Raw genomic sequence first — 27,375 nt, 5'->3', positions numbered from 1 at the left:
TGCTGACTGAATTAAAAGCAAATCAATTTAGAAAAAGGAATAAAGACGTGTCTCACCTAAAGAGGTCCTGGCTGGAACAGCATCCTTATTGATCCAGAAAGACACCCAGGACAGAACGACGATGAGTGTGCAGGGGATGTAGGTCTGGATGGTGAAGTACCCCATTCTCCTGCTCAGCTCGAAGTAGACACACATGACCACGTAGTCTCCTGGAACAGGACAGGACAAAGATGGCCCCACGCACCCCCTTATCGAACTCTGGAAAGCATTCGAAAAGAAGCATATAGCCAACCCTCACACCTTTCAACTGAGAGTTCATACAGGGGTATGCGAAAACAGAAAGCAGGAAGCAAACCCCAAATGAAACGGAAGTCTGGTCCTTTTAGAAGTGAAGTGACTACTAGATAGGAGAAAACATTTCTGAACACACTCATAGGACGTTCTTGTTTCAGGTGAGCTTTGATAGTGCCTCTTCTGCGTGCTTAGTGCATGCAATATATATTGTTGTTGTTGTTTTCTGGGGAGGGAAGGAACAGTGTTTTTATACTGTGCCCCTCTTGTCTAAAATGAATCATAGATTTGGACCCATGTCCTCTTGTTCTCAGGTTCTATGTCCTTCCAAAGCAGAGAGTAATATGCTGGTGCTGAACACTAGTGAACAACTAGTTTACTCGCTTTATAATGAAATTCCTATGCTGAGACATGTGTCCTCAAGGTTTCGTCGAATCACATGGTTTTCCTTCCTAGCGGTTACTTCAGTTCGTAATTTCTCATTTATATGTGTGGCTGTCTTTGTAATGTCTGTCTCCTCCATTTAGACTGTATCTGCGTGAGTCCACAAACCGCCTACTTTAGCCGGTCATTGCACTACTAGTAATTAGCACTCCCTTGATTCTAAATAGGCATTTCATAACGTTTGTTGAATAAATGATCAAATGAATGAATATACTTATAAATTCATATATAAAGCAAAAACCAAGAAATCAGAAGGCGGTATTTTCGGACATTTGGGTTAAAAAAGGAGGTTATATAATAAAGGAATCAAGACATAACCATGAGAATAATTTAATGTGACAAAATTTGAGGTCTCCGATTTTTTCCTGTCAGGATTCATGCATTGCTTCTAAAATTCCATGTCCTTCATTTTGTATGCTTCGAAGTGCAATGTTAGGGAATTTTACATTTTGAATTTAGAAAATGTACCATGGAGACTTAGCCCAGTTACTATATATTTATATTTTCTTTCTACTTTTAGAAAACATCAGTTTCAAAGATTGTACCTGTTCTTGCAATCAGGGGTGAACAAATAAGAGAATACAGTTTTCAAATATTGCTTCTTTTTCTTTACTAAATTATAATATGCCCTAAAATGCATGGAGAATGATATCCAAACCACGCGTTCCATTTTAATTACTTGGCTTCCAGCCCATGTTTCTCTACTTACTTGGCTGATTTAGATCTGATTTGAAAACAAGGTGCTTTAGCAGCCTCATGCAGAGAAGATTGATTCAGCAAGATGAGATACTACCACTCAGTCCAGTTCTTCCTTCTACTCTCAGTCTTTACTCCACACCCTTCCAAGCTGCTGAGACAGAAAACCCTCACTGGCTCTTCTTCACGAAGTCAAGAGTCTCCCCTGCGGTGTTTCCTGCGTGGGGTTCTGAGCCGCTCCTCACGCTGCCCTTTGGTGGATTAATGCACTGTTACTTCTCCGGGTGGGGCCTGGTGGGGGCAGCAGCAATGACGTGGGCACTGGGCAGCAGCAATGACGTGGGCTCCCCCTGGAACATCAGTTCCTTCTCAGAGATCAATAAGGAGCAATTATGTAGTGATTATCTCTCGAAACTTGAAGGTATGAATTTCTTATCATATTAACTAGATTTTGATTAGTTCCCTGAGGTTATACTCCTCCATGTTGATGTATCTAGACTGAAAACTATATCATGTCAACACGTTTTATAAATTAATTGGGTCCTTGCTTTTGATTTAATTTAGAATATAGCATACGCAGGCTATGATTTAGGATTAAAGTAATTTAATTTGAGATGATCCCTACTAATGGTTGTCTTTTTTCTCTTTTCCTCCTGTTTTTCTGATCTGAATACCAGAGGCAAATGCAAACTAAGAAAAACAAAGGAAGAGGCTTTCTTCTAAAATAATAATATTCAGGAGGTACTTTTTCTCCCTATTTTCCAAGACCTTGAGGTTTCCTGCATATTTTAAATGTGTTAAATGACACTTGAGAAGTAGTATTTTAATAAATCTGGACAATTTTATTCCTTATCATATAAATGAATGAGACTCTACACTTTGGCATTAATGATCTGACGCTCTCAAAGGTGAATTTTAATTTTGCCTCCAATTAACAAGGTAATTATCTCGATTCAATTCCCCTATTCCCTTTTGGTCAGACTCTAAACTTCCAGAGCCTTCTAGTCTATCGATAGCTATTTTAAGATAACAGCTTCTGAGCATCTTTCATCTTTACCAGCAAATCCAAAACTTTTCTACCTCTGTAATACAGACTCAGACTTGGGAGCAGGCCATTGAAGAGCAAAGCAGCTTCTCAGTGACAGCCAATGCCTGTCTCCTTATCTCTAAGGCCATGTCCTTTTTGTATTTTAAAAACTTGGGCTGTGGTGCCTGAAAACCAAGTCTCCCGGAGGTTCACCAAGCGCGAAGGGTTCAATGTCATCTCAGTCAAAGGTGCTGGTTTCAGCCACTTCAAATTTATTTTTCAATTGACTTATTTGAAGATAAATATTTAAAGCCATAGCAGTTTATAGATTAGTTTGTCCCCTGCTTCCTCCCCCCGCCCCCCACCCAATTTAGATGTAATAGACACAGGCTATGACAGAGGAGAGAAGACACAGAATTTTAATAATACCCATGAATATTTATTCTTTGTATTTAGTATGATTCTCATGCCTAATTTCAGGAAGAGACTATCAACGTCAGTGAACAATGAGCTCTGATGATTATTTCTTTAGTGTGATGCAAACCATATGAAAGCTTTAAAATTCCAATTTATTAGAGCATTTAGGCTCCATTTCATACATGAACTATTTCCTCTGAAAAAAGATTCCATGACTGAGAAGTCTGCCTCTCCATTGAACATCTAAAATCATAAAAATAATTATATTCTAGTCCCCAGTAATGTAGCCCTACTATGTGCAGACATTGGACTAAATGGTTTGCATATATTATCTCTGAACTCCCTAATCATTTTGTCAGGATGGCAAAAAAAAAAAAAAAAGAAGCCCACTTCACTTTGTTCCTTTCCCATGATTCTTCCTCCACTTAAATACAGTGGATACAGAAGGTATTATTCTAGCAGGTTAACTTCGAAGACATAATTATTGTTACACTCTTCTTTACATTCCTTTCTCGAGTCTCATCTTTAAGTCAACAAATATTTTTAATCTTTCTGTGCACAGAGCACTATATTAGTCCAAGTGGAGATTACGACGTAAGGAATCTTACAACTAATTCTAAATTAAGTGGGTTAAATGAGAACAAAATTATATCCTCTCTGACTACAACTCAGATAGACAGGGAAACGTGCTGAGACAAGGTGTTATATCCACCGTTGGAACTCCTTACTAACCTCTTGAATCTGAAACATAAATCCTAGAGATTCGTTTTGACCACAGGCCAGCAGGATAGTTGATTGGTTGTACTTTTATTGGGAGAAACTGTTTTCTGAAATTAGATCAATACTTCACCCAATGCACAAAAATAAATTTAAAATGGACCAAAGGCCCACATTTAAGTGTGAATATAAATACTACACATTATGAAAATATAGGGCATTGTCTGTATAATCTCAGTGTGGAAAAGGCTTGGTCAGGTGTGCAAAACATAAGAGGCACAAAGGAAAAAAATGATAGGTTTACCATGTAGAACTTAGGACTTATGTATTATAAATAATTTGCTTTAAATAGAGTATTTCCAAAATAAATAAGAAATCAAAGACTAATATCACTGATGCACAAAGAATTTTCATTCATTATTGAGAAAAGAAACCCACATTTTCAAGCAGGCTAAACTCTCTGGACAATTCATGGGTGCTAATTATATGAAAAGAGTCTTATCTTCAGCAGTGATCAGTAACGGAAAGTATTAGTTTTTCATGTGCAGCCAGTGAGACTGGGGAGAAAATAAACTGTAATTTTCAGCACTGGCCAGATGTGGAGCAAGAGCACAACTACACTCTCTTGCTAGGGGTACTCACTGATGTAAACTCTTCAGACAGTAATCTGTAAGTATATTTTAAAAAGTTTACTCCTAGATATCTGGAATAAACACTGAAGAAAAAAACATTTTCTAAACTACTGCCTTTCAGTTGACACTAAGCGTTTTTTAAGGTTTGCTGTGTGCCCCAAAAAGGAAAAGAACGCCAAGTCCTTGGGCAGAATCCAGGTCCCTGAGCTTAAGGAGTCTAGAGCATTGTGGGGGAGAAAAGACTTTCATATTCAATCAGATTCTGACTTCTGTGCATGCCGCCGCCCCCAAGTGTTTCGTCCCCTGCCCACCATTCCTAGTGGTGGCTTAGGCTCTTAACAGCCTTTTGGGAATTACGCTCAACACCCTTCCAACAGCTGGGCTCTGTGAAGTCAAGAGAGGGAGAAACAGACCTGAACGGAATCCTCAGGCTAAGAAAGACATGTAAACGCAGCGTCACTACTCAGTGCGCAAAGGCCCCGATAAAACGTGTGCAGGCTAAGTTATCTTACATGCTGTGATGAGATCAAGTTTCTGGCAAGCACATTTCTGACAGTTCTCATTGAATAACAGCCACCCTCATAAGCCTTAAAGAGTTCCACGCTCCTCTACAAAGAAAGTCCAAACTCCTTAGCTTGGCATGCAAGGCTGTCTGTAATCTGACTTTAACTTAGACCCTTCTTTCTCATTATTCCATGTCCTTGAATCCCTAGACAAAGTAGATGCAACATTTTCATATCATGCTTCTAGAGTTTCTCTGTTTTTATTCATCCTGGCATCGCATCTCTGCCAAATCCCTACCTCTTCTCCTCACCCCTCTTCCTCATTCCAGCCTCCACCCCCTGACCCCCGGACATGCATACTCTTTATTGTGACTAGACTTGTGCTACGATTAAATAAAATTTAAAAATGTATTTTCTCAGTCGATCAAGCTGCATTTTTGTACACATGTGTATAGTGACCACTGCATTGTGATAGTACAGATTATAGAAAAGTCACTTCGTTGTGGACAGCTCTGTTGGACAGTGCTGGTCTTAAATAGCCTGTCTACAATGCCCTTCTGCTCATTCCCTTCAAGTTCCTCAGGATGAAATCCACATCGCATAAGATGCGATTGCTTCACTCTGCCCGGACCCGTACGGAACCTCCCAGCTGTGTCTCACATCATTTATAATCACCATTCTATGACCACCCAACTAGATTTACTTTCTGCCCTCCCAAGTGGTCTTGCTCATTCCTTTGTCCTCATTTGCCATGTGACCTTGAATTTCTGGACTACTCTCTGCTCCTCTGATCATGTCACACACACATGCAAACCTTTAAACCCTTCTGGAATTACCCATCAATGTTGGGACACACTAAAATTCTTTAACTTCTCCTGTAACACTCTGCATGGTCTTGTCCCCGAGTACACCTCCAGGCTCATCTGAAATAGTATTTTGTCACAGCCTATCTGGGATTCTTGTAATTCCTTCAATGCTCCCTGCTACTTATTGCCCTAGGGTCTTTTCACATGATCATTCCCTTGGCTCAAACTCTAATGCCACCATCTTAATTCTATTCTTTCTCAGATGTCGCTTAATTTAGCTCAACATTAGAGAAGCCCTTATTAGATCAGATGTCCTCAGTAGGAACTTACAGCATCATATAACCTTCATAGAGATGATCATCACCGAAAGTATGCGACTGGTGTGAATATTGAATTCACTCTAGTTTACAATTAGTCCATGGGCTCCATGAGCGAAGTGGCTGTACCTACTTTGCTCACGGATTTTACTCTCAGAATCTAGTACGGTGCCTGATACATAGAAGGAATTCAACAGTTATTTGATAAATGAGTAAATTGAGCTAAGAAGGCCATGAAGAACATTCTGGGTGAACTATTTACCAAAAGCATTTAAGATCAAGGCAAACATCAGCATGGGCTTTTAAAATATTAATCTTTTACTTTAGACATTATCGCTTCTGGAAATGATTTTACTGGATCCTTGCTGAACCCCAGAGATGTGGATATAAGGTCACAAAGAGCTGTTAGCAACCTTAACTGCTTGCCAAGAAGAAAGGAGGGAAGGGAATAAAGCTACATCAGAGTGGCTGCATTATGCTTATTAAAGAATCGATCAGTGATTTCAGCCTCTCAGCCAGATCCAATTAGTGCGAGACGAGAACAAAGGGTTAGCTGCTGAAACAGAACCATCACCGTCTGCCACATCAAGCATAATAGGTGCGTTTTCATCTCAGAGCTGGACTATTTTTGCTTCATCTGTTGATTGTTTAAGCTCATAGGTGGAAAAAGAACAAAATCACAACTAGGGAAAATATAATAAAAAACAAAAAGTGTAATGTATATATTTTTTGTAGGCTACATCTATCCCCAGTGAGGAAAAAGAGCCTAGCGTTATGGTGAAAAACAGGAGCAGCTTCAGGTGCGACTGCCTCCCAGCAGAGCTGGCGTCCAGCATTCTTGCAAGGGTGACTTACAGGGTCGATCTGTCAGAAAAAGAGGAGGGAGGCAGGAAAGGTGAGTGGAAAAGAGCTAAGCAGGATTTACATCAGCCTAAGGAGGAGAGCTTCTAGGAGGTTCTGGAGCAAACTGCGCCACAGAGTTAGTCCCAGCTGGAGGCAGGAGAAGCAGTCATCTGTTACCTGTAGGCTGAGGTGGGGGTCTTAGTCTCCTGGTGGAAATGGTTCTGTGGTGGCCAAAGGCAATTCTCCAGGAAAGGGGTCTGTGGTGGGCTGTTAGCAGCCAACCCTTGCAGCACCTGGGGAAAAGGTGCACCAGCTCAGAGAGGATCATGGGAAGGAGGGGGCGTTAATAAAATCCACAGCTAGGACTGTGGTGTCACACTGGATGGGTTCGAAAATCCTAGTCCTTCACTAAAGGGTGGTGTGACCATAGTTCCTTAACTCTCTGAGTCCCAACAGCCTTACTAGAACTCACCTCACTGGGTTGTTCTGATCATAAAAAGAGTTAATATTCAACACAAATAATATGCCTGGTATAATTCCCAACTCACAGGGAAAAGTCCATTAGTGTCAGTTATTACAATCGCCTGTAGTCCATGTAATATAATCAACACCATTCTGGTGCATATAAGCATAGAAGAAATGTTACTAAGCATCCAAATGAAAACTGAAGTTAAAAAGGGTCCTAGCTTTTACCCATATCAACCAATTCTATCCTCTACAGATTAAGTCATTGAGATTACTAAAGAAGATGGGTGTTTTGTCTTAGGAGGCAAAGCTGTCTAGTGGCAGACCCAGCATCCTGCCTCCCAAACCAGTACTCCTTCTGGAGTGAATAGCCTGTTCATTCCAATCCAGGGGTTAGGATCATGGGTATAAAGCAAAAACAGTGAAAGAAGAGTAATTATTGAGGGTGGTTAATACGGAAAGCTGGTTTGGACAACTGGGAACCCCAACCATAAAGGGAAACATTCCTTTCATTTCTCCTTGAACCTTACAGAATATAATAGACAGTACTTTTAAGAGGATGGAAACTCATTTGTCTGGAATACCAGCCTGTCTGACTCAACAGAACATACTAGAGTTTTTCTTTAGGAGAATAGTTTTAGACAAAAGGAAGCTCAGTATTTCCAGCCTCCAGAGAGTAGTGGTTTTCTTTAGGCTCACCCAGTGAACATACCTATTTGCTAGTATCTCAGTTCTCTACACTTTTACTAGAAAAGTACATTAGTATAATAGCTTCTCTTCCTTGCCCCCTGAAAAAGCCATCACAGATTCTAGGCTCAACATGGCCTTCTGTAATACAATTCATTATTTTGTGGCCATTGTCAAATCCCAACAATGCAGTGAATAAACTCACCTTGGGATTTATGTAAATAAAACAACTTTGGCTCAGAAATCTAAAGCCGAAGATACAAATGAATAAATGCATTTGCCACTTGGATCCATCCAAAGGGGAATGCAGTTTCCCAGCATAATTAAACCCAACTCCTACAAACATCTGAGTAGACACGAAAACCTGTTTTAACAGAAAGTGCAGAGTGGTTCATGATTGCAGGAAATATGCAGGATTCAGACCCAGGATTCAAGTGCTAGTGACATTAACAAAATGCAAAGGCTTGTGGAAATTGTTCGAATTCTTCCAGTAAATAGGGATGTCATACCTATTTTCTAAGGCTGTTGTGAAAACCACATATGCTAGCGGTAAGGAAAGTGTTTTGTGATCTTTCAGAGACAATGTGTAGACGAGGTGGTATTTGCAGCTTCCCAAGCACAGCTGTTTGCAAAAGAGCTTCCATGACATTGGTATGTAGGCTTCCTGTTAAGTGATTTTTTTTTTTTTTAGCCTTTGTTAAAAGGCTACCTGCAGCTGTCAGGAATATCTTCCAAACCGTTACTGCTAGGAATGAGGGTGGTATTTAAACTCTGTCTGTTGAATTTATGAATGTATCTCACAAACTGTTCCAAAATCAGAAGGCAAAGAGAGACATGTTGATAATGATTATAATTCAAAACCCAGAAACCTCTTCTGGAGAAATAAGCATATTAGCAGGAACACTTTCTGTTCTTCTTATTTTCCCTGCTTCGATGGGCTTGGCATAACTTTGCGTTTGAAGGGGGACCTGGTTAATGTAACCCAGGCAATGACATTTTCTTAAAGAAAAGACTCCACAGAGCTTGAGAAACCTAATGTTGTCAGAATACCAAGCTTTCTAAAATGGTCGTGAAAGCAGCTGGAGAAAGAACGTTTAAATTCAGTCAACTGCAGGCAATGGCTGCCAAAGGTCAAATTACAAAATGTTCTCCTAGATGTGAAATCACTCCTGGGGATACTCTGCAAAATTATAGGCTTAAGAACTTGACCTCACTTGCTTTTTGCTCTATGGCCAAGCACTCAATTTTAAAGCGTTTTTCTTTTCGTTCTTGTGTTTCTCTGCTGGAATTCTCTTACCCAGGAAGTTTTGCATTTTGTGATATTTAAGGTAATTTTTAAGATGTTGTAAAAAACATGTGTAAATTGCATCATACTACTTATAGTTGGTTCTCAAAAAGCTCAGATTCTCAGATTAAGAAACTTTCTCTGTTGCTGAGGAAAGTACTAGGCTCCAGTCAGCAGACCTGGGTTCTGATTCCTGCCCGGCTACAATCTTGAGTGACCTTAGGTAAATCCCTTCTCCTTCCTGGTTCACTTTATTTCTTTTTTTAATGAAATATAACTAATTCAGTTAGATAATGGATCTTCAGAAAAGCAGGCAACCACATCCATTGATCTGGTGGGATTCAAACCTCAAGGCTCTGTGGGTTTTCCATTTACACGTCAAAGAAAGAATTCTAGCATCAGCCTGCTTGCCACTTGGAGTCTTGTATTTCTTTCACTTTATAAAGAACAGTCTAGATCAGGGAGTCTGACGCCCAGCACTCTCTGCCCACAGAGAAGATGAGGACAGTGTTTTGGGGGTTTTTGTTGGGTTTTGTTTTGTTTTTGTTTTTGTTTTTTTTTGAGCAAAATGGGCCTCTGGGAACAACTACTTTGAGAGGAGAATTATGTGAACCAATGGATGTGGTATCTGCCTCATATCTGGTTTCTGCTATTCAGAATCGATGCAGGGGATTATCAGAGGCCCTCTGAAACCTTTTCCTTTTTTGAGCTGGCACTTGCTTTCCTTTTGCAGATGGTGTTGCCTGTCTACTCAGCCTCGAGAGCAATGGTGGAATGCTCTGCTCACCAAAACTGAAACTGCCTTTGGACTGTTACCCAGGGAGTTTCCAGTGCTTTCGTTACTGAATTAGAATTGGGGTTTGGATTCTCGGTGTCAGGGCTGAAAGGGAATTTAGAGATTCGACAGGTTCTTTGTTTTCCAGGTGGGAAAGGAGCGCTCTGAGGAGTGCAGGAGCTTGCCAAAGGTGGCCGCTCAGACCATAGCACCTGCACCAGAAGCTAGGTCTCTCCCTTCACCATGGAGCGCTTTGTTCTTTCCGTGAATACTGTCATTTAAATGACTAAACTCTGAGTGATAAAGTGGAACTATGGTTTTATGCATTAAGGACTTAATTAGATTTTTCTCTCTCCTTTCCCATGCTTGAAATCCCACATTAACTTCAAAGTTAACCAAGCCTTACTAGGAAATAAACTGCTTTTATGACTTGCATAGAATAAACTGGAAAAAATAATGATAATTCTTCATTGTAAAGAGGTTTATTATTTCCTAAAGTTCAAGAGTGCTATTGTGCTCTCAGCACTGACACAACTTCTCGGCCAGCTGATGAGGAAAGATTTCTCAAGGAAGATGGGCACTAATGACGTTGCAATCTACGTGGAGTCGGTGGTGTTTAATAGAGAAAAAAACTGAAATCTTTTTCTTCCCCTCTAGAGGTTTCCTTGAAGGGAAAGAGAAAACCTCACTCTCTTGTCAAGCAGTTTTTCTAAGATGTGCACTTTCTAGAATTTATTCCCACTACTGTACAGCTCCTTCACCCCAACCAATTTCTTGACAACCTATTAGATTTGGTGGCATGGAAGTGCTGATGGGAAATATTTGTAAAAACTGGCATGCACACTGTAGGACATTAGAATTGAATAAAACTGCTTTAAGTTATATATCAGTATCTTCAGTTTTTTTCAGTGATAGGGAAGATAGTCTTGGTGAGGTTTTTTAGACTTGTGTTCTGAAAAAGGACAAGATCCTTCTTTCCTTGTTTGCTATGTATCCTCTTTGGTGGACAACCTGTAATATACCCTGAGGACAGATTCACCAGGTTTACATGCAGCTCATCTTTTGTAAAACAGCAAAGAAAATTCTAGGGATGTAAACATTTCCCACAAACTCATTGCTCTCCTATATAGTTAGGCCCTTCTTTCTCACTACAAAAAGACACTGATAAATAAAGAATAGGCTATAAACAGACTCTTTTTTAGTTCTAAAATTCCTTTAGAACTAAAGGAATCCACTATCACTTTAGAGTAAATAAACTGTATTAATAGGAAAAGATAAACCATACGGTTTTAAACTATTTAGAATTAGAAGGGATCTCAAAAGTCACCTACTCTAGCTGTAACTGAAACTCAGAGAATTAAAATTGTATCCCCAGGGCCACACCATTGGTTAACACAAGATATAAAATATAAAATTCCAGTAGCTTGATTCTTTTACAATTTGAAATGGAAATTTTCTCACAGTGGCTTTCCATTAAAAGCACAGACAGATTTGTTTGGTTCATGCCACGGAAATAATAGCACAGTAACATAGTCACAGAGATATGCAATATTAGTTGTCGACTTGTTCAACTCTTTCATCCTAGAAGTGAGGAGACTGAGTCCTAAGAGAGGCTTCTCCAACCTCCCTCCTAGAGAACTGGCAGCTGTCAGTGGCCTTGTCATAGGTTGCCATGTGTGATGTGGCAGAAGAGAAAGAGTAGAAAAGAGAGAGGAGCTTGGCATTGGAGAAAATTGATTATCTGCCTGCTGAGAACTGAGCTTGGAGCGACAGCATTTCCCTAGTGCTGATGTTTCCTTCCTACATGGTATGAGCAGGGAAGCCAGGGCCGTTTCCAGCATTGTTCCTTGAAGACCTGTGGCATGCTGTTATGTAAAACAAACCGAGACAAGGAAAGGGATGCCAACAGTCTCGCCACGCTTAGTCAACTGCCCTCCAGGGAGAGGCTGACAGTGTCTCTGCCTCTAGCAGTGAAAGAACGCCACTTGCTGAATGTGAGTTGAATGACCCAGATGAAAATCTGAGCTGAAATCAATATACCTAGTCACTGTATCTCAGCCAAGGAAGAGAACTTGGGATAGCTAAGCAGAAGAGCATCTTGGCTTGGCATGTAGCCACGTTCTTTAATCACCAGGAAAGGAAGGGCATTCAGGAAACTGGACCAGCAGTTATAAGTAAACAACCCTTTTTTTTGGTTAATTCGGAGTATCTAAGTGAAAGCATGATAAAGGCTGAATTTATATATCATGTTTTCCATTTCTCTGCTTTTTTGCTGCTTGATGCTCTCAGTCCTATGGGACCAACTATCGCCTTTCCACCCCCTGCCTAACTTCACACTGAGCCTCTGCCCGACCCGCTTGCCCCAAGCAACACTCTGTACTCAACTCCTGTTTATGCAAGTGTAGGCTTTGAGAATCATAGGAATGGAGATCACATGGAGGGTTATTAGTGGGGAAAGGGAAGGGGAAGAATGGAGGAAAAGTTACAGGGAATAAGAAGCATAAATGGTAGGTACAAAGTAGATAGGGGAGGTTAAGAATAGCATAGGAAATGGAGAAGCCAAAGAACTTTTACGTATAACCTGTGGACATGAACTAATAGGGGTAGGAATTGCTGGAGGGAGTGGGGATACCAGGTGGAAGGGGTAAAGGGGAGAAAAATGGGAGGAATGTAATAGCATGATCAATAAAATATACTTTAAAAAAAGTGTAGACTTCGAGATCAAATCTGCATGTGCACCTCCCCTCTAGTTCTTACTAGGTATATAACTTTAGGTAAGAAGATACTCCGCCCCAGGTACCTCAGTTTTTTCATATCTACACTCAGCTCTCCTCTGTGTCACGTTCCCTCCCTCTGGTTTGGCCTCCTTGGTTAATCCCAGACTTCCAGGCCAAGCGGACGTTCTTGCTTTTCCTTAGACAGTCCAGGTTTCCTCTCGCCTTGGTAACTCTGAGGTAATCAACAGGTGGTATCTAGAAATCTGGGAGTCCTAACTTTCCAGATTGGTGTCTAGGTTACCAATAGACCTTATATTTTAGGACTTAAAGTGTAACCACTATGAATATTTGCACTGAGATGTCTTCAGTGCCCATGTCACCTGCCATCTTGGTGGGAAGTGGCTTGATCACTAGAGCCCAGGTGCCCACTGATTATCTATACCTTCATAAGAAAATCTAAAGTGATTTGTAAAAACGGACAATAATGACAGAACAGATACGTGAGGAGACAACACGATGACACAGAACACCCAGAGGGTTAAGTAGGACTCTAGAACCAAATACAGCTGGTCCAAAGACTCAGCCGGAAGCAAACAGATGTAAAATCTAGGAATGGAACGAAAAAAAAAAATACAGGCAATGGATTCCTCTAGTTGTTACTCCACCTGAAAGGGCAAGTCTCTGACATCTCAGGATACAGCATATTTATCCCAAGGTCTTATCTTTTCAGATTTCTTTATTCAAACTATTGAACACAGATGAGTTGACCCAAGCTGAGAGAACTCATCTTGCACGCAGTGTTTGACACGCTTAGGTGAAAATACATACTCACCTCCCTCCATTGAGAAAGAAACAGGGAACAGTGTATCTTACTTATTTCAAGGCTGTCCTTATGTTTAAGAAATGCCCTTTCTAGGTGACTTCATGAGCTCTGTTGAGCCATTTTGCAGAGGATTATTTCAGTTCTATGTCAATGCTATTGGGAATTTTTATGAGGAGCTAGGACTGGATCTCAAGTGGCAAGTGAAGATTAGGACTAGAGTGAAAGCAATGCCCAGGTCAGGCACAGAGATGCGTGATAAACCAGGGAAGGAAGCACCAAGCTTAATCAAGCAACAGTGAGTATTGAGTCCAACGGAGCTTATCAATAACCAGTTGGATAAACAGTTTTATACCTCTAAGTTCATACTCATTTCCACTTTATCATTCACGTTCTCACTGACACCCACAGAGATTATTCATAAATAGTTCAATAGCTTTGTTTTCTTGGGCCTAGTAACTTCCCCTCGTGTTATGTCTGAGGACGCTCACAAATGCATTTGGATTTTCTTATCTGACACTTGCCTGAGAAAATTATCCAATTCTAGAATGGGTTGAAGATACAAAGTGTCAAGCACTGTATTTTGCCCTCTATTTATTTAATTCAAGTAAGCTTCCAGGTATGTACTTTCTCAACTGTATAGATGAAGAAATGTCCATTAAAAACAGATAACGTGAATGACTCACTAAACTGGTCCTTTGTGGCTTTGTGGTTTAAACCTCAGTTTTTCCAACTACTGAGCCACATTTTTCCCATGCTTGTTTGAAGAACCATGGCCTGCTGGAAGTTTGTGACTCTAAGGTAACAAATTAATGTTGATTTAGATGCTTCCCTTTGAAATACTTAAAGCTTTATAGTATTATTGGACTTCAGATACCACTACATCACCACTTGCCTCTTAATAACTTTGGCCAGATGTTGTAAGAAAGAATGTGCACCTTTTGTTACCTTCCTGCCATTTCTGAAAAGAGAAAAAGAGTTTCTTTCATATCCCTGGGTCTCTTTGGATCAATTTCCTGAAGAAGGTTAAGGCCCTCTCCTTTTCTGAGGTGCTGTTTCAAGACCTCTACTTAGAAACTAAGCCTCGGTAGCAGCCATTGGCAATAAGAAAGGTTCAGCTAAGTATCCAGGGAACTAAACCCATATCCAACACAATAGATTTCAAGTGACACCCCTGGATATGGGAATGCAGGACACACTACACAGACGGGCGGAAATTGGTTGCGGTGGGCCTGAACCACTTATGCAAGGGGAAATAAAAAGGCCAGCTGTCCTTCATATCTGAGGCGGCACTTCTCAGACTTTCTTATGCCGAAGAATCACCCTGGGGTCCTGTTTCAAATCCTGGTTCTAAGACCACACTTGTAATTCCCCAGAACGGGTGGGGTCTGGAAGTCTACACAGTGAACAAGGAACAGGAATGATGCTGACATGCTCAGGACGTACTGTGCGAATTCGTGCTCTAAAACTCAGAGCAGTAAAGGGCCAGTTAACAAAGGGTCGGAATGAAGCCACAGCTGAAGGATTCCAATGCTACCTCTTCTTTTATTCCCAAGCCCCATCCTTGCTGTAAAGGAGAAGAGAATCAATTGTCCCTATAAGTCATTTTAATGACTGAAATGAGTGGATAACACAATCATCTGGCTCAGTTGCAGAGGTTTACGTAAAGACATAAAATCATTTATTCTACACCTCCCGGGGATAAATGTTTTTGAAGCCATTTAAAAAAATAATTTTAAAATAGTAACAGTATGCATATGACCCAGGTTATGGAACAATTTGGAGGACTCTAGGACAGTAGCCAAAAATCAAACATGTTAATGTTTCCTCAGGAAAATGTATGAATATTCATACTCAATGGGATCGAGTCTATAACAAGCTTCGTGTCTTTTCAGGTCAGTTCTTTCTGCCAAATGAGCTGAGATCAAGTCATGTTATTTTTCTCACAAGGAAATAAAAGCCTTACTTGTCAAATTAAGACTGTGACTTGAGATTAAATACTGTGGGTAAGACACTATGGACTTTTAATAGCTACAGTTTATTGAATGCTTAATACTTATATTGTATAGTATTTCATATGGGATTTTGTGGTTTTTATAATATTCCTATAGAGGGGGTGTCTTACTGCTCTCATTTTAAAGGTGAGGAAACTGAGGCCCAGAGGGTTAAAATGATTTGCTTGGGGACAGGCTGCCAAATGGCAGAGCCAGGACTTGAGGGTGGCAGCCTCTATACCGCGCTGTCCCGCCTTGACCAAAAATCCTCTTGCTCCCAACTAAATTAAGAAAGAAAAATGAGCTTCAACGGCAATATACACGCAAAGTTAATCTCTGTTTATTAATTCCTAAGATGTTTTATTAATTTTCATGCACTTCTGTAGTTCTTAGTGCAGTTCATGAATATTCCCGTTCTCCTTTCTTTCTGGACATGGTAGGAACCCACTCATCCACCCCTGCTGGAGTGAGGTGCGCCCTGCGATGCTCCTGCAGCATCGTCCTGAAGGGGAGGCCCCACTAATCTGCCGTTCCCTGGTTTTCCACTTTGCGTCTATGTTTATTAGCTTCAGTTTCCATTTCTAACCTATAATATGACCAAAGTCAACATCAGTTGATAATGTTGTATAATACTTTTGCTGTTGACATTACCACTGTTTCCTACCCTGGGCCACTGCCACCAACCCTATATTGTTAAAGCAATCCAAGAAAATGCACCCTGATGTATTTTGGGTTTGACACCGAAGATTGCTCTGAACTTCTAGGTTTAACATTAAATGTTAAGAAAAAGTAAGTTTGATGTCAACTTATTTTTAAACAGATTTTTTTCTTATTTATTTTTGCTCTTATTAATGAGATTTCATTCCCATCTTCTCTAGGTTTAAGAAAAAGAACACCGTTGTAATAAATGTTTACTGGTCATTTACTCAATATCTTATCCCTTCCTTCTTTGACCAAAATACCCTAACTTCCCTTTGAGAATTGACTTCTCTCCCTTCTAAGCCATTGAATTTGCATAAGTATCCCACTCCAGATCCTAGAGGCAGGATTCATATGCAAATCTTATGGCTAGAGGATGAGTTCAAGGGTGTGAACCAGACCAGATTGAGAACAAGGAAAGCAACATCCCAGGCACTCCAAAGGGAGGCTCGCTTTGATGGTGTGGTGGGAAGGTGTGTGGGCTGGCCTCACTGTGCCATGTCACTTCTACAAAGCGAGAGGTTGGACCGCCATGGCGGCACTGAGACTGAGGACGGAGCCAACAGTGTGGCTAGAAGATGAAAGACATAGGCAGGAGCCAGATCTTTGGTAAACATTTTTCAAGTTACTGAATCTGATACTCGTGACTTAAATAATCCTGTCTGACACATAGCTTCATGCTAAAAGTAAATTTTACTTAGACTACATTGAGACAAAGGAACCAAGTATCTTCACATAACTTGGAAACTGTGGACCGTTCTTTCTTGAGTAGAACTGGTGACCAACTAGGCTTTAGAACGTCCCCAAGTATGCACCGAGCTTCCCTCACATATCCACTCAAAATGGTGCCATAAAGGGGGTCATTTAATTCATCTGTTTTCAGTGAACTTACAACCTGTTTGGGGAGGCAAGAAACATCTGAGCAATGATGAAAGAATCACAAAGTGCTCAGCCGCGTGGTAATGACTGTAAGTGCAATAAAAATGCTGCAGATAGCAGCACATGAATCAGGGCAGATGTCATGCACACGGCGTGATTACATCTTGGGTGTGGAAGGCTGCATGTGATTTGACCACAGAGAAAGGGGCTGAGTGTTTTACGGAGGGGGAATAGAATGGTAATGGGATGGTCGTGGAGAAGCTGACTCTACCCCGTCACGCACTGGTGATCAGCTATGGGGAGAGGCCCGCTTCCTGTAGTGTATCCCTTGGCGCCTCACGTAATCCTTTGATGTAGACAATACCAACTCTGTGCTGTAGAAGAGCTGCCTGGTTGGTTTCGGTTCGATTTGGTTTGATTTGGTTCTTTCAGGCACAGCATCGCACTAGAGATCTAACTCTTAGAGTTATTAGGATATGTGAGTTGCACGTAAATATTCAACTTCCTGCTTAATTTTAATCAATGCAACCATCTTTTAACTCTGTATAAATCAAAGTTACTTTAAAATATGTAAGTACATTTTTGTCCAGCTTTAAAATAAATATTTGTATTTGTATGTGTGTACCTTTTAAAGTCAGCAAAATATTGCAAGCTTTAGGCTAGTGGAATAGGGAAATATATGTATTAAACTTATCTCATGGAATTCCACAAATTCTATTATGCTTCTTTATGTACTTTAAAGTTAAGAACTTTTTAAAACCAACCTTCCCCCTCAGTAACACTAAGACATTGCAAAGCTAGAGAAAGATGAATTTATGCATGCAGGCATGCCTAATCATAGTTCTAGATGACCCTTTGATCTCAGCTCTTCCACATTTTACAGGAACAAACACGTAAATGCCAAACTAAGAACTTTCAGCAAAAACCAGGAATTAATTTTCCTGATGTCATACTCTCGGCCTCTGTTGAAGGCCAATAATTGTGAGAAGTACAAGCCCAGAATTTAAACTCATTTTCTGGTATGTCCACAAATCTTAAATGACATTAAGCGATAATCGCTTGCTCTCAAGCGGACACATCGATGTTCTTTCTGCTCTGTCCACATCTTTATCTAAACCAATTTCTCCCTATTTTCAAGATTCAGTCAAATGCCTCTATATCCACAATTCCTTCTTTTAGCTCCCTTCCGTGAATTCTACAACAGGTAGTTATGGAACACCTACCGTGTGCAGGTCCTGTGCTAGCTGCCCGCAGGTAACAATGAAGTCGGACTTTGACAGCGTTTTATCTGTATTCAGTCTTATAAAGGAGAAGCCCCATCATCACATACACAGAGTCTGTGGTAGGTCAGTTAATGAGAAGTGATCTTTTGTCAGGTATTAATAAATATGATTTATACAATGTTTTTATTTTTAAAAATATTTTATTTGTTTATTTTTAGAGAGAGGGGAGGGAGGGAGAAAGAGAGGGAGAGAAACATCAATGTGTGGTTGCTTTTTACGCACCGCCCCCCCGCATCCCCAGGACCTAGCTCACAACTCAGGCATGTGCCGTGACTGGGAATCGAACCGGTGACCCTTTGGTTCACAGGCCAGCACTAAGTCCACTGAGCCACACCAGCCAGGGCTGATTTACACAATGTTTTAAAATGCATTTTAACCTAAAAACCTACAAAATATATACTTTATCCATCATTATAAAAAAAAACAGACCCAAGACTTCTTTTCTTTGAAAAAGTACCTACCAATTTGTTACCAAAGTGTCATGTTTTTATACATAAATCACATCTAAATTTATCCACTTTAAAAATATCAAGTGTAAAAATTTTTAAAATATGGTGATTTTATAATAATTTATAATTAGCCTACAACTAAATATGTGACTTTGGGGAGTATTTAATATATCATTAAAATAGTTCAACCTTTATAAACAGATCTGGTCAGAAACTCCATGGACTCGGGTTAAACATTAACTTCAACAGAGCTGTGAGGATAGGCGCTGTAGTAACCCATGAGCCTCAAGGGTTCGAATTTCCCTGGATGTCAGTCAGTGCTTCCCACAGAACAAAGGGTAGCTGTGTAGACTAGTTTGAAGTGAATTAAATAATGGGAGTACACAGTGCTTCTACAGTTTTATGATTATTTGAATGACTAACTAAAAGAAGTAGTCCTTAGGCTTCTTGAAAGTGAGGTGCATGCCTCATATTGCTTTTTAACCTGTTATCTCTTAGCCCAGCGTCTTATTCATCATATGCGCTACTGAATGATGACAATTATTCCTTTAGTATTTGGTGATGAACTCACTGGAGAATACCTTGGTTAATGAAAGCAATGTTAGATTTCCTCTCATGTGTAATAGGAATTCTTCATATAAAATGTCAAGTTTCCTTGTATAAATGATCCCATAGAGTTATATATAGTGCTTTGCAATGAAAAAGCCATTTTCACATACTTTAATCTCATTTAGTTATTACAAAGATTCTATATGGTCGACTAAATAGAATATTTCAACCTTCATTTATAAGCATAAGAAACTAGCATAAGAAACTAGCTCAGAAACTTGCCTGAGTCCATGTAGGTTGCAGAAATGGCACCAGAGCTCTGGTTATCTGACTCCTCATCCAGAATTCTCCCAAGGCTACCTCTTTGGCTAGAAAGATGCCTTATTCAAGTAAAAGCTTTAGTGCTGGAGGGCTGACTGCAACTTCCTAATATCACCATTGTACAGAGAATCTCAGCAGGTACAGTTCCATGTCAGACAGGAAATCTCAGTCCCAGAGGGATGAGTGATGGATGTCAAGGAGCGCTCGGTGCTCTCCTTCGCTGTGATTATAGTCTCCTGGGCCACAGAGAGGGCTCCTGAGGGACTGAGGGTGAATCGCCAGGTTGACTGTAATGTCAAAGGGCTACCCTATCTAGAGGCGCAGGCAGATCAGATTTGTCTGGATGCAAAGCTCATGCCTGGGACTTCCATGGGCAGGAGATTGAATGTAAAAGGCAGGGGAAGGCCAGCAGAAGCCATGCAGCCTCTCACTCACTCAGCATCACACTGGCACAGCTACAGAAGCATCGCCTTGGCTGAGTTTTTAGTGAAGGCTCCCATCATGCAAACTCCAGTTTTCAGGGTGCTGGGCTGGCAGTCGGTCCCTGCAGACAGCTCTCACACACCAGCTTCTGGCTGGGAGGCACTAGGCGTTGCAGGCATGGGGGTGAGCATCCCTACCTCCAGAAAGAGGGGTGGGTGGAGGTAAGCAACTTGCAAAAATAAGCCTCTGGTGCAATCACAATTAAGAACTACAATAGCTCTTAAACCGAATTAATACCTGTACCAATACTTTCACGTTATATTCCAAACATATACTGAGGTATTTTAAAAATCTGAGATATTTTTAGGATAATCATTTCTTCCTTCAGGAAAAAAAAAAGAGTGAGAATGACATACAGTTGAAGCATGCATGCATTGATATGCTCTGCTGCGGTAAAAAGTACGGATTTTTGTGAGTGATGCTTCATTAGGCTTGTCACATGGAGATTCATGTAAAAATTATTTAAAATTCAGTTAGGTAAAGCTCATTGTCATTCCATTAGACTGTGGGCTTCTCAAGGGCAAGAACCATGTCTAATTGATCATCTTGAATCCTGTTAATGGTGCTTGAAACACAGGAAGCCCTGAATGAATCACCAGTGAAGTGAACCTGGCTGACATCAAAGAGAGGCGCTCACCAGAGCTTGTGACCACTCTTGGTAAAACTGAGCAGTGTTGCGTGAATTTGTACAGGCAGGCTTTGCAGTCTGCACTGAGTCTGAACCCTGGCTGTTCCACTCATCAGTCATGTGACCTTGGGCAAGTTACTCATCCTTTCCGAGCCTCTATTTTTTTTCATTTGTAAAATGGTTGTATGAATACCCACTACATGGGGTAGTTGAGAGAATGAATTAACATTGGTACTATTATTTCAATAGCCAAAAAAGAGCTTTTGCATTTTTTTTTTAGAAAGTGAGGGACACTTTATTTAAAACAGTAAAAAATACTGAGCCAGTTAAAAGAAAACTAGGACAAAACCGTTTTTTCTGTCCAACGTGTTTTAAGTGGGTTTACCCTCTAATGAGCATGCATCCCTAACCTATACTGAGTTTCTGACTATTCTGAGTTAGTGAAATTCAGCATTAAATAAGCCTCTGAGAAAAAAGGAAGCTGATACATTCAGGTGCCTGTGAAGTGACCTTTAAAATGTTTCTTTGCATTAGTTACCATATGGAGGGGACCGCGATGGAGAAACCAAAGCAGCAACATTGCACCTGCCTTGGGCAAAATCTAGCAGCATTTGGGCACGTGCTGTCTGTATGGCCTTGCTGGCCTCAGGTTTCAGTGGTTTCTAAAGTAACTTTCAAGTGCAGAATGATTTCCCCTACCTTTTCAGCCCCATCCCTCGTCAGAGGCATGCTCACAAGGAACCCCACAGAGCAGAGTGTTTCAGAACCTGGTTCACTCTGATTTCAAACCCGTTCTTTCTCCTACTGAGTGTCTGGGCTTGGACTCCTTACCTAATTTCCCTGAGTTATGGTTTTCTTATCTCAAAGACGGGTAGTAATCATGTCTACTTGGAGGTTTTCATGGGGATTAAAAGAGATACTTTATAGAAATGGCCATGGGCAGTTGTTCCACAATCTGATTTCAATAAGTAAACCATGTTATTAATTATTGCAATATTGGATAACTGTAATATCTTGAAATAAACTGCATTTATCCTGAGAGAAACATTCAACGAGGCCATCAGTTTTAAAAAAAGAACCAGGCATTTGTTCCTCTCAGTTTCATCCAGTACAGAGAGTAGCACTAATGCAGAGTTTTGTAATTTTTCTTGAATCCGCACTGAGAAGCAAGAGACTTCACTGAATGTGTTAAAACGAAAGCATAATTCTCTTACAATTTGTTTCTAAAACTCCACATGGATTCTAATTTCAAAATGTTTTCCATCCTATATTCCTCATCTAAGAGTTTAAATTTTCAGCCCCAGAAATTTAAAGAACTGGGTTTAGCCCTGCTCGGCAACCCCCGGAATCTCTTAGGGACTCCAAAGCTGTCAAATGCTACAGGTCCTGCACTGGCTTTAGCTGAAAATGTATTCACCCTGAGGACCAGCCAACTTCCATTCCTCTGTCTTCCTCTGAGTATTTCTTCATCCTGTCATTTCCAAATTTAGTCTTGAGTTTTTAATAGCAATTCCCTCTCCCAGGAGTTGCCAAAAAAAAAAAAAAAAGTCAGAATTTTGCCTTTTGTGTTGCTTTAATAACACCCTTGATGGTTATCAGATTGTTATTCTCATTATGTACTGATGACAAAAATCTGATCACAGGAACCCAAAGCGTGAGAAGTAGGAATCTGAGTCACACTCCAGGCTCGCTCCCTCTGGAGCTGGGCTACGAGATTGATTTTTTTCATGCCCCCTTTTTCTTACTGGCACAATGAGATATATAATATATCTTAAGCCTTAACTCCAAGGCATGACTTGAGGCTTCAGATCTCCAGGGGGCCTCATAGATAATTACTAGAGCGATGACGATGATGCTTTGTTATAAAGCATTTTCACATCCCTTGCCTCATTTGGCTCTCTCTGCACCTCCCTGAGAAGAACGCCTGCTAAAGTCACAGGTACCTTACCAAAGAGACACTGAAGCACAAAGGGATAAAATAATTTGATCAAGGAACTGCCAACAACTTAGCGGGAGGCCTGGGTATGGTAGGTGGGGGTTAAAACGTACTCAAGTTTGGGTTTTTTTCCCCCACCACTCCATGATATTCTAACTAACAACTTAAATTCACAAGCACTACTAAAAATGTTAAGGCACATGTAATTGTTCTTCAGAAATCACTGAATGCCAAGATCTTCCAGCAAACATAGAAGTAGTTGTGTGTCATTGTTTTAATTCAGTCATTTTTTCCCCCTCTTGTGTTTTTTTCTGTTTTTCCTCAATACCTGATGGGAGAGAGAGGACCTGCCAAAGTAAGCCTTTGCGTTTCAGAACTTAACAGGGAGGCTGGGGAGAGGTCTGTTGGAATGAGGTCTGAAAAACCCAGACCAAACAGGAGATGCTTTACTTCCTGTGAAAATAGGTGGGAGGCCATCGGCCAGCCATTTCACTCTTCTGGACTTCATTTTTCTCTACCCAGGATATAAGGAAACTTGACTAGGCAAGCCCAGAGCATCTCAGATTTGCATGCTTTTGTCTTTATTATATAACCGGGGCAACCAGTGTTGTTAGTAGTGTGGGATGATAAATAATGCATCTACTAAATTTTGTGTGTGTGTGTGTGTATGTGTGTGTTAGATTCAGGGAGGTAGTCATGATCACTCAGCAAGTCAACTTAATATTTCTTTCCCAAATCCTCAAGCACTTTTCTTCCAAAGCCACCTTTTTGGGACAGCTATTAAAAGAGCACTCCCATGCACACCTCTGCCATTGCGGGGCACAGTTCAGCTTTCTTCCCCTTCGTTAGTCTACACGGAAGGGTGTAAGGCAAGCAGGAGTGGGTCATTGCATCAGTTACTATCGCCTACAAGTCTGCGATGAGTTACACACCCTTTCTCTTTTCTCAAAGTCGTTAAATACGGCTGGAATGTTCCTGCAGAAATCCTGCCTTAATTTCAAGGGTGAGAGAAAGGGATAAGAAAGAGTGGAAATGCAATTATATTATGATCATATTCATCTATTTCCAAAGTTATGTGTAATTCCCTAAACATTTTTAGACACTTCAGTTAAGTTCCATAGAAACTCTGGCAAGGGCAATTATAATTCTTTCACTTTGCAGATAAGCAAGGTGAGGTCTGAGAGGTGAAACACCTGCCTAGATGTAAACACCTGCTAAGTTCAGCTAACACTGAAGGACAGATCTTCTCACCGCTAGCCCAGTATTCTTTCTTTTCTAATTTTATTAGAGGTGATGTTTTATTAATATAGTGCCCAGGTACTTTTATCCAGAGTGTTCCTTTGAGTCACAGATAATTCTTCTAATAATAGGAAGCATTTTAACTGGTCTTGGTCAAGACTATTACTTCCTCATTCTTTTCTTTGAAAAAAGAAAGCTGGACATGCCAGGTTAGAGTCAGTTATCAATATCAGATATTGCCATCAATTTGAATAACAAAACACATTCAGTTGTAACAGTGTGCAAGTGGCATGAGGCACCTTGAAAACACGTGTTCTTTATCTTTATCTCTAGTATGTATCACACACATGTGCGCACCTGTTCATATGATAGCCTTTTTTCTTAATAAAAAGGAAATCACTTCTTCTTACAGATGAGACCCAATATAAATGTTATGGCCCACTCTCAGAGCATAGGTTCGAATCTTGGTTCTGCTACTTACCAGCTATATAATCCTGGAAATAAAACTAAGATCTACATTCTAAAGTTGTTGCGTCTTTACGTGAACTCTGTAAAGCACCCAGCACAGTGCCTCACCTGTGTGAAATGTCCCATAAAAGCTGGCTTTAACATCCACATCATCATCATCATCATCACATCATTATCAACATGACTGATCTGTGTATAAATTAATAGTGGCAGATTTTCAGGACCAAAATATCTCCTACTGCTTACTTGCTCATGTCAGCCTATGAAATGGGAATTCCTTTCTATATTAGAGTAGTCCTGGGCAGTGGCAAGGAGACAGTGGCTTGGGGACAGAGAGGCTTGTTGATCTGGACACAAGAAAATGTTTTAAATCATTGGTAGATGAAGTACTTTATGGAAAATACAGAATTAATTTGAAGACTGTTTCATAGAGGAAGGAGTTAAACTTTTAGCTCATTGTTTTGATTAAATAAAATATTTAAGTTTTACTCCCAACGACTCCATCTGTACTCTTTCCTAAAACAGGACCGTTAGAGATGGTGAGGAGTTTTTCCCCTGCAACAAGTAGCAGCCATCAAGAGAGCCTGACCTTCTCATTGTTTTATGGCCGATCTTTGTTAAATCATGTTCAGTTACTTTCTCCTACTGACAAGAGAATGATTCTGGTTCATTGCGTCTTAGAGTCACCACTGCCTAATTCCTGTAACATTGAATTCAGTATGGGACCAATATTTATGGACTTGTTTTGTTGGTGGTGTTGTAATTAATAGGCTGCCCCAGTGGGACAGCAGAGGAAATCTTGCCCATGTCCATAAAACCCCACAGTTCCCATCACCCTGCAGTCACTTTCATGTTCATACTGGGTCTTCTCCCCTGCTCCTTCTGAAGCCACTTTTGCATAAATAGGAAATTGTGGCTTTAGGTCATTAACAGAGTGAAGCAGGCTTAAACCAAAAATAGTCTTTTCTTGGGGGAGGATAATTCTCAGAGTGAGAGACATTTTATACCTGGGCTCTGTTTTCCTGGGGAGAAAGGCATTCCTTTCCCTTGCTAGGGATGACATCCTTACATGTGGTCTTGAACTACACTTACGTGGCCAGGTAGGTGGGCCATGTATAGCCTGCAGGGTTATACTAATGGTAAATTTTGGTTATGATTTGGTAGTTCAAAATATTTGTTATTTCGTTCTACCAAGTCCAAAACTAGCGAGGCCTTCCCTGGTGCCCTTCGCTTGCCCCCGTGACGTGCTTTGGCAGATAGAATGTGGGCAAAGTGACTCCTGCCTATCAAAGTAGAAACTAAACTTCAAGAATCATTTTATTTATTGTTTTTCCTATTTCCCACTTGGGCAATGAGAATGGCAAGCCACAGAATGAAAAATCATGGGGGGGAGGGAAACAATACATTATATGTCAGTTTTAAACCACTGAGATTTGAGGGCTATTTGCTTAAACTGATCAGTGCAGTCCAATTCTGCCATAGTTGCATACGACCAGTGTTAGATAAACTGATGATAGAGAGTTGATAAGTAGATGGTAGACAGATAGATGCCAGAACAATAAAGAGGAAATGAACGATACACTAGATAAAGAAAAATGGCCAAGGGCAAGCCTTTCCGCAAACCCAAGCTCAGAGACAGCCCTAGCTCCCAAGGCATCACTGGATTGGAAAACCAGTCTGCCAGGCAGGAAACATGGGTGTCTGTTTAGTAACTGACTCTATGGTTTTGAACAAGGTCCTTGCCATCTCCGGATGCTTTTCTACAAGATTAGAAACCTCACCTGGAAAATGAGCGTCACATTATAGAATTACTGTGAAAACTGAATGAAATGATGTATGCATACAGGGCTTGCAAAGGCTAGCATCTCATATTCTTATTAGAGAGGTGTTTGTATCAGTACTATTTTAATGGACTGCCAATTCATAGCTCTATGTACTTCAGCCAAACTTATATAATTAAGGTACTAAAAATAAAGTAATAACTTAAGGTTATACCATGCACTCCTGATGGCAAATATTCTTTCTATTTGAGATCACTGAGTGTCCGTTCTTTATCCTCTCGAGAGCTGTGTCATAACCATTGTCCTATCCTCACCCTCTCCCAATTTCTCATTCACTATAAACTCAGTTGACATCCACTGTCATGCCTCACAGCCACAGGGGGCCTATTTTCCTGTTCCAAATTCATTTTTCAGACCTTAACTAACTTATCAACCATCTCTATGGCAAAGCCCTGGATCTCTTGCCCCCACAGTTGCCACCAAAGTTCTCTCTACATGACACATAAAAATAGATCTGAGTTTCTGCATTTCACAGAGTAAGAAAGCCCAAGGAAATTTCTGTTAAGAACTCATGGGGACATAGAAAACCTAAACACCCACCAGAAGTTTACTCTGTGACAGAGCTGCTGAATATCAGGAAATGCAACACAATCTTTCAGGGATGAAAAGGACCTTCAATTTCAATCTAGTCTGATTTTTTTTTTTTTGAGATGAAATTGAGAGACAAAAGAGAAAATCCCTGGCTCAAGGTCATTCACCTATGGGGCAGCACAAGCACAAAGGCAACTCTTAAATAGCAGTCATAGTTTTTTGCTCTATAGCCAGCCGTCCGATTTCATCAAAGAAAACGGACAGGGTTTTATTACAGAACAAAGACTGACTTCATCTTCAGCGAAGTACAGCAGGAAAACCTGTTAATTGGCTATGCAAGACTGCTAATCAATACCGTGCAGGAGAATTGCAACAAAGCTTTTAGCCATGTGGATGTGAGCTAACGAAGAAAAATACAGAGAAGACTAGATGCACAGATGTTTATATACAAAACTTCAGAACTTTACGTTTACTCAAAGCCCGTCTTCGGTGAAAGAGGATCATAGAGGTCAACTGAATGACCTTAAAATCCATCAAATTGTATACACTAGATAGTTTGGATAAATAGACCCAATTCCAGAACGTAAAAACCAAGTGAGACCCGGGTTGGCCAGGGTCTGGCACTTCTCTGTC

At 40.5% G+C, this 27,375-nt stretch overlaps 1 protein-coding gene across 2 annotated transcripts in view; it reads right to left on the bottom strand.

Annotated features, from left to right (window-relative positions):
• The window catches only part of GABRG2 (gamma-aminobutyric acid type A receptor subunit gamma2), a 76,977-nt gene that overhangs the window by 8,651 nt on the left and 40,951 nt on the right, over window positions 1-27,375 (bottom strand). For both annotated transcript variants that reach the window (XM_024576896.4, XM_024576897.4), the window contains exon 7: window positions 57-209. In XM_024576896.4, coding sequence (XP_024432664.1) covers window positions 57-209 — 153 coding nt within the window. The remainder of the gene's footprint in view (window positions 1-56; window positions 210-27,375) is intronic.

Source organism: Desmodus rotundus, chromosome 6 (genome assembly GCF_022682495.2).
Source record: "Desmodus rotundus isolate HL8 chromosome 6, HLdesRot8A.1, whole genome shotgun sequence".
In the NCBI taxonomy this organism is placed as follows: domain Eukaryota; kingdom Metazoa; phylum Chordata; class Mammalia; order Chiroptera; family Phyllostomidae; genus Desmodus; species Desmodus rotundus.
The sequence above is the reverse complement of the archived record's forward strand: the minus strand, read 5'-3'. Positions and strand labels throughout refer to the sequence as shown.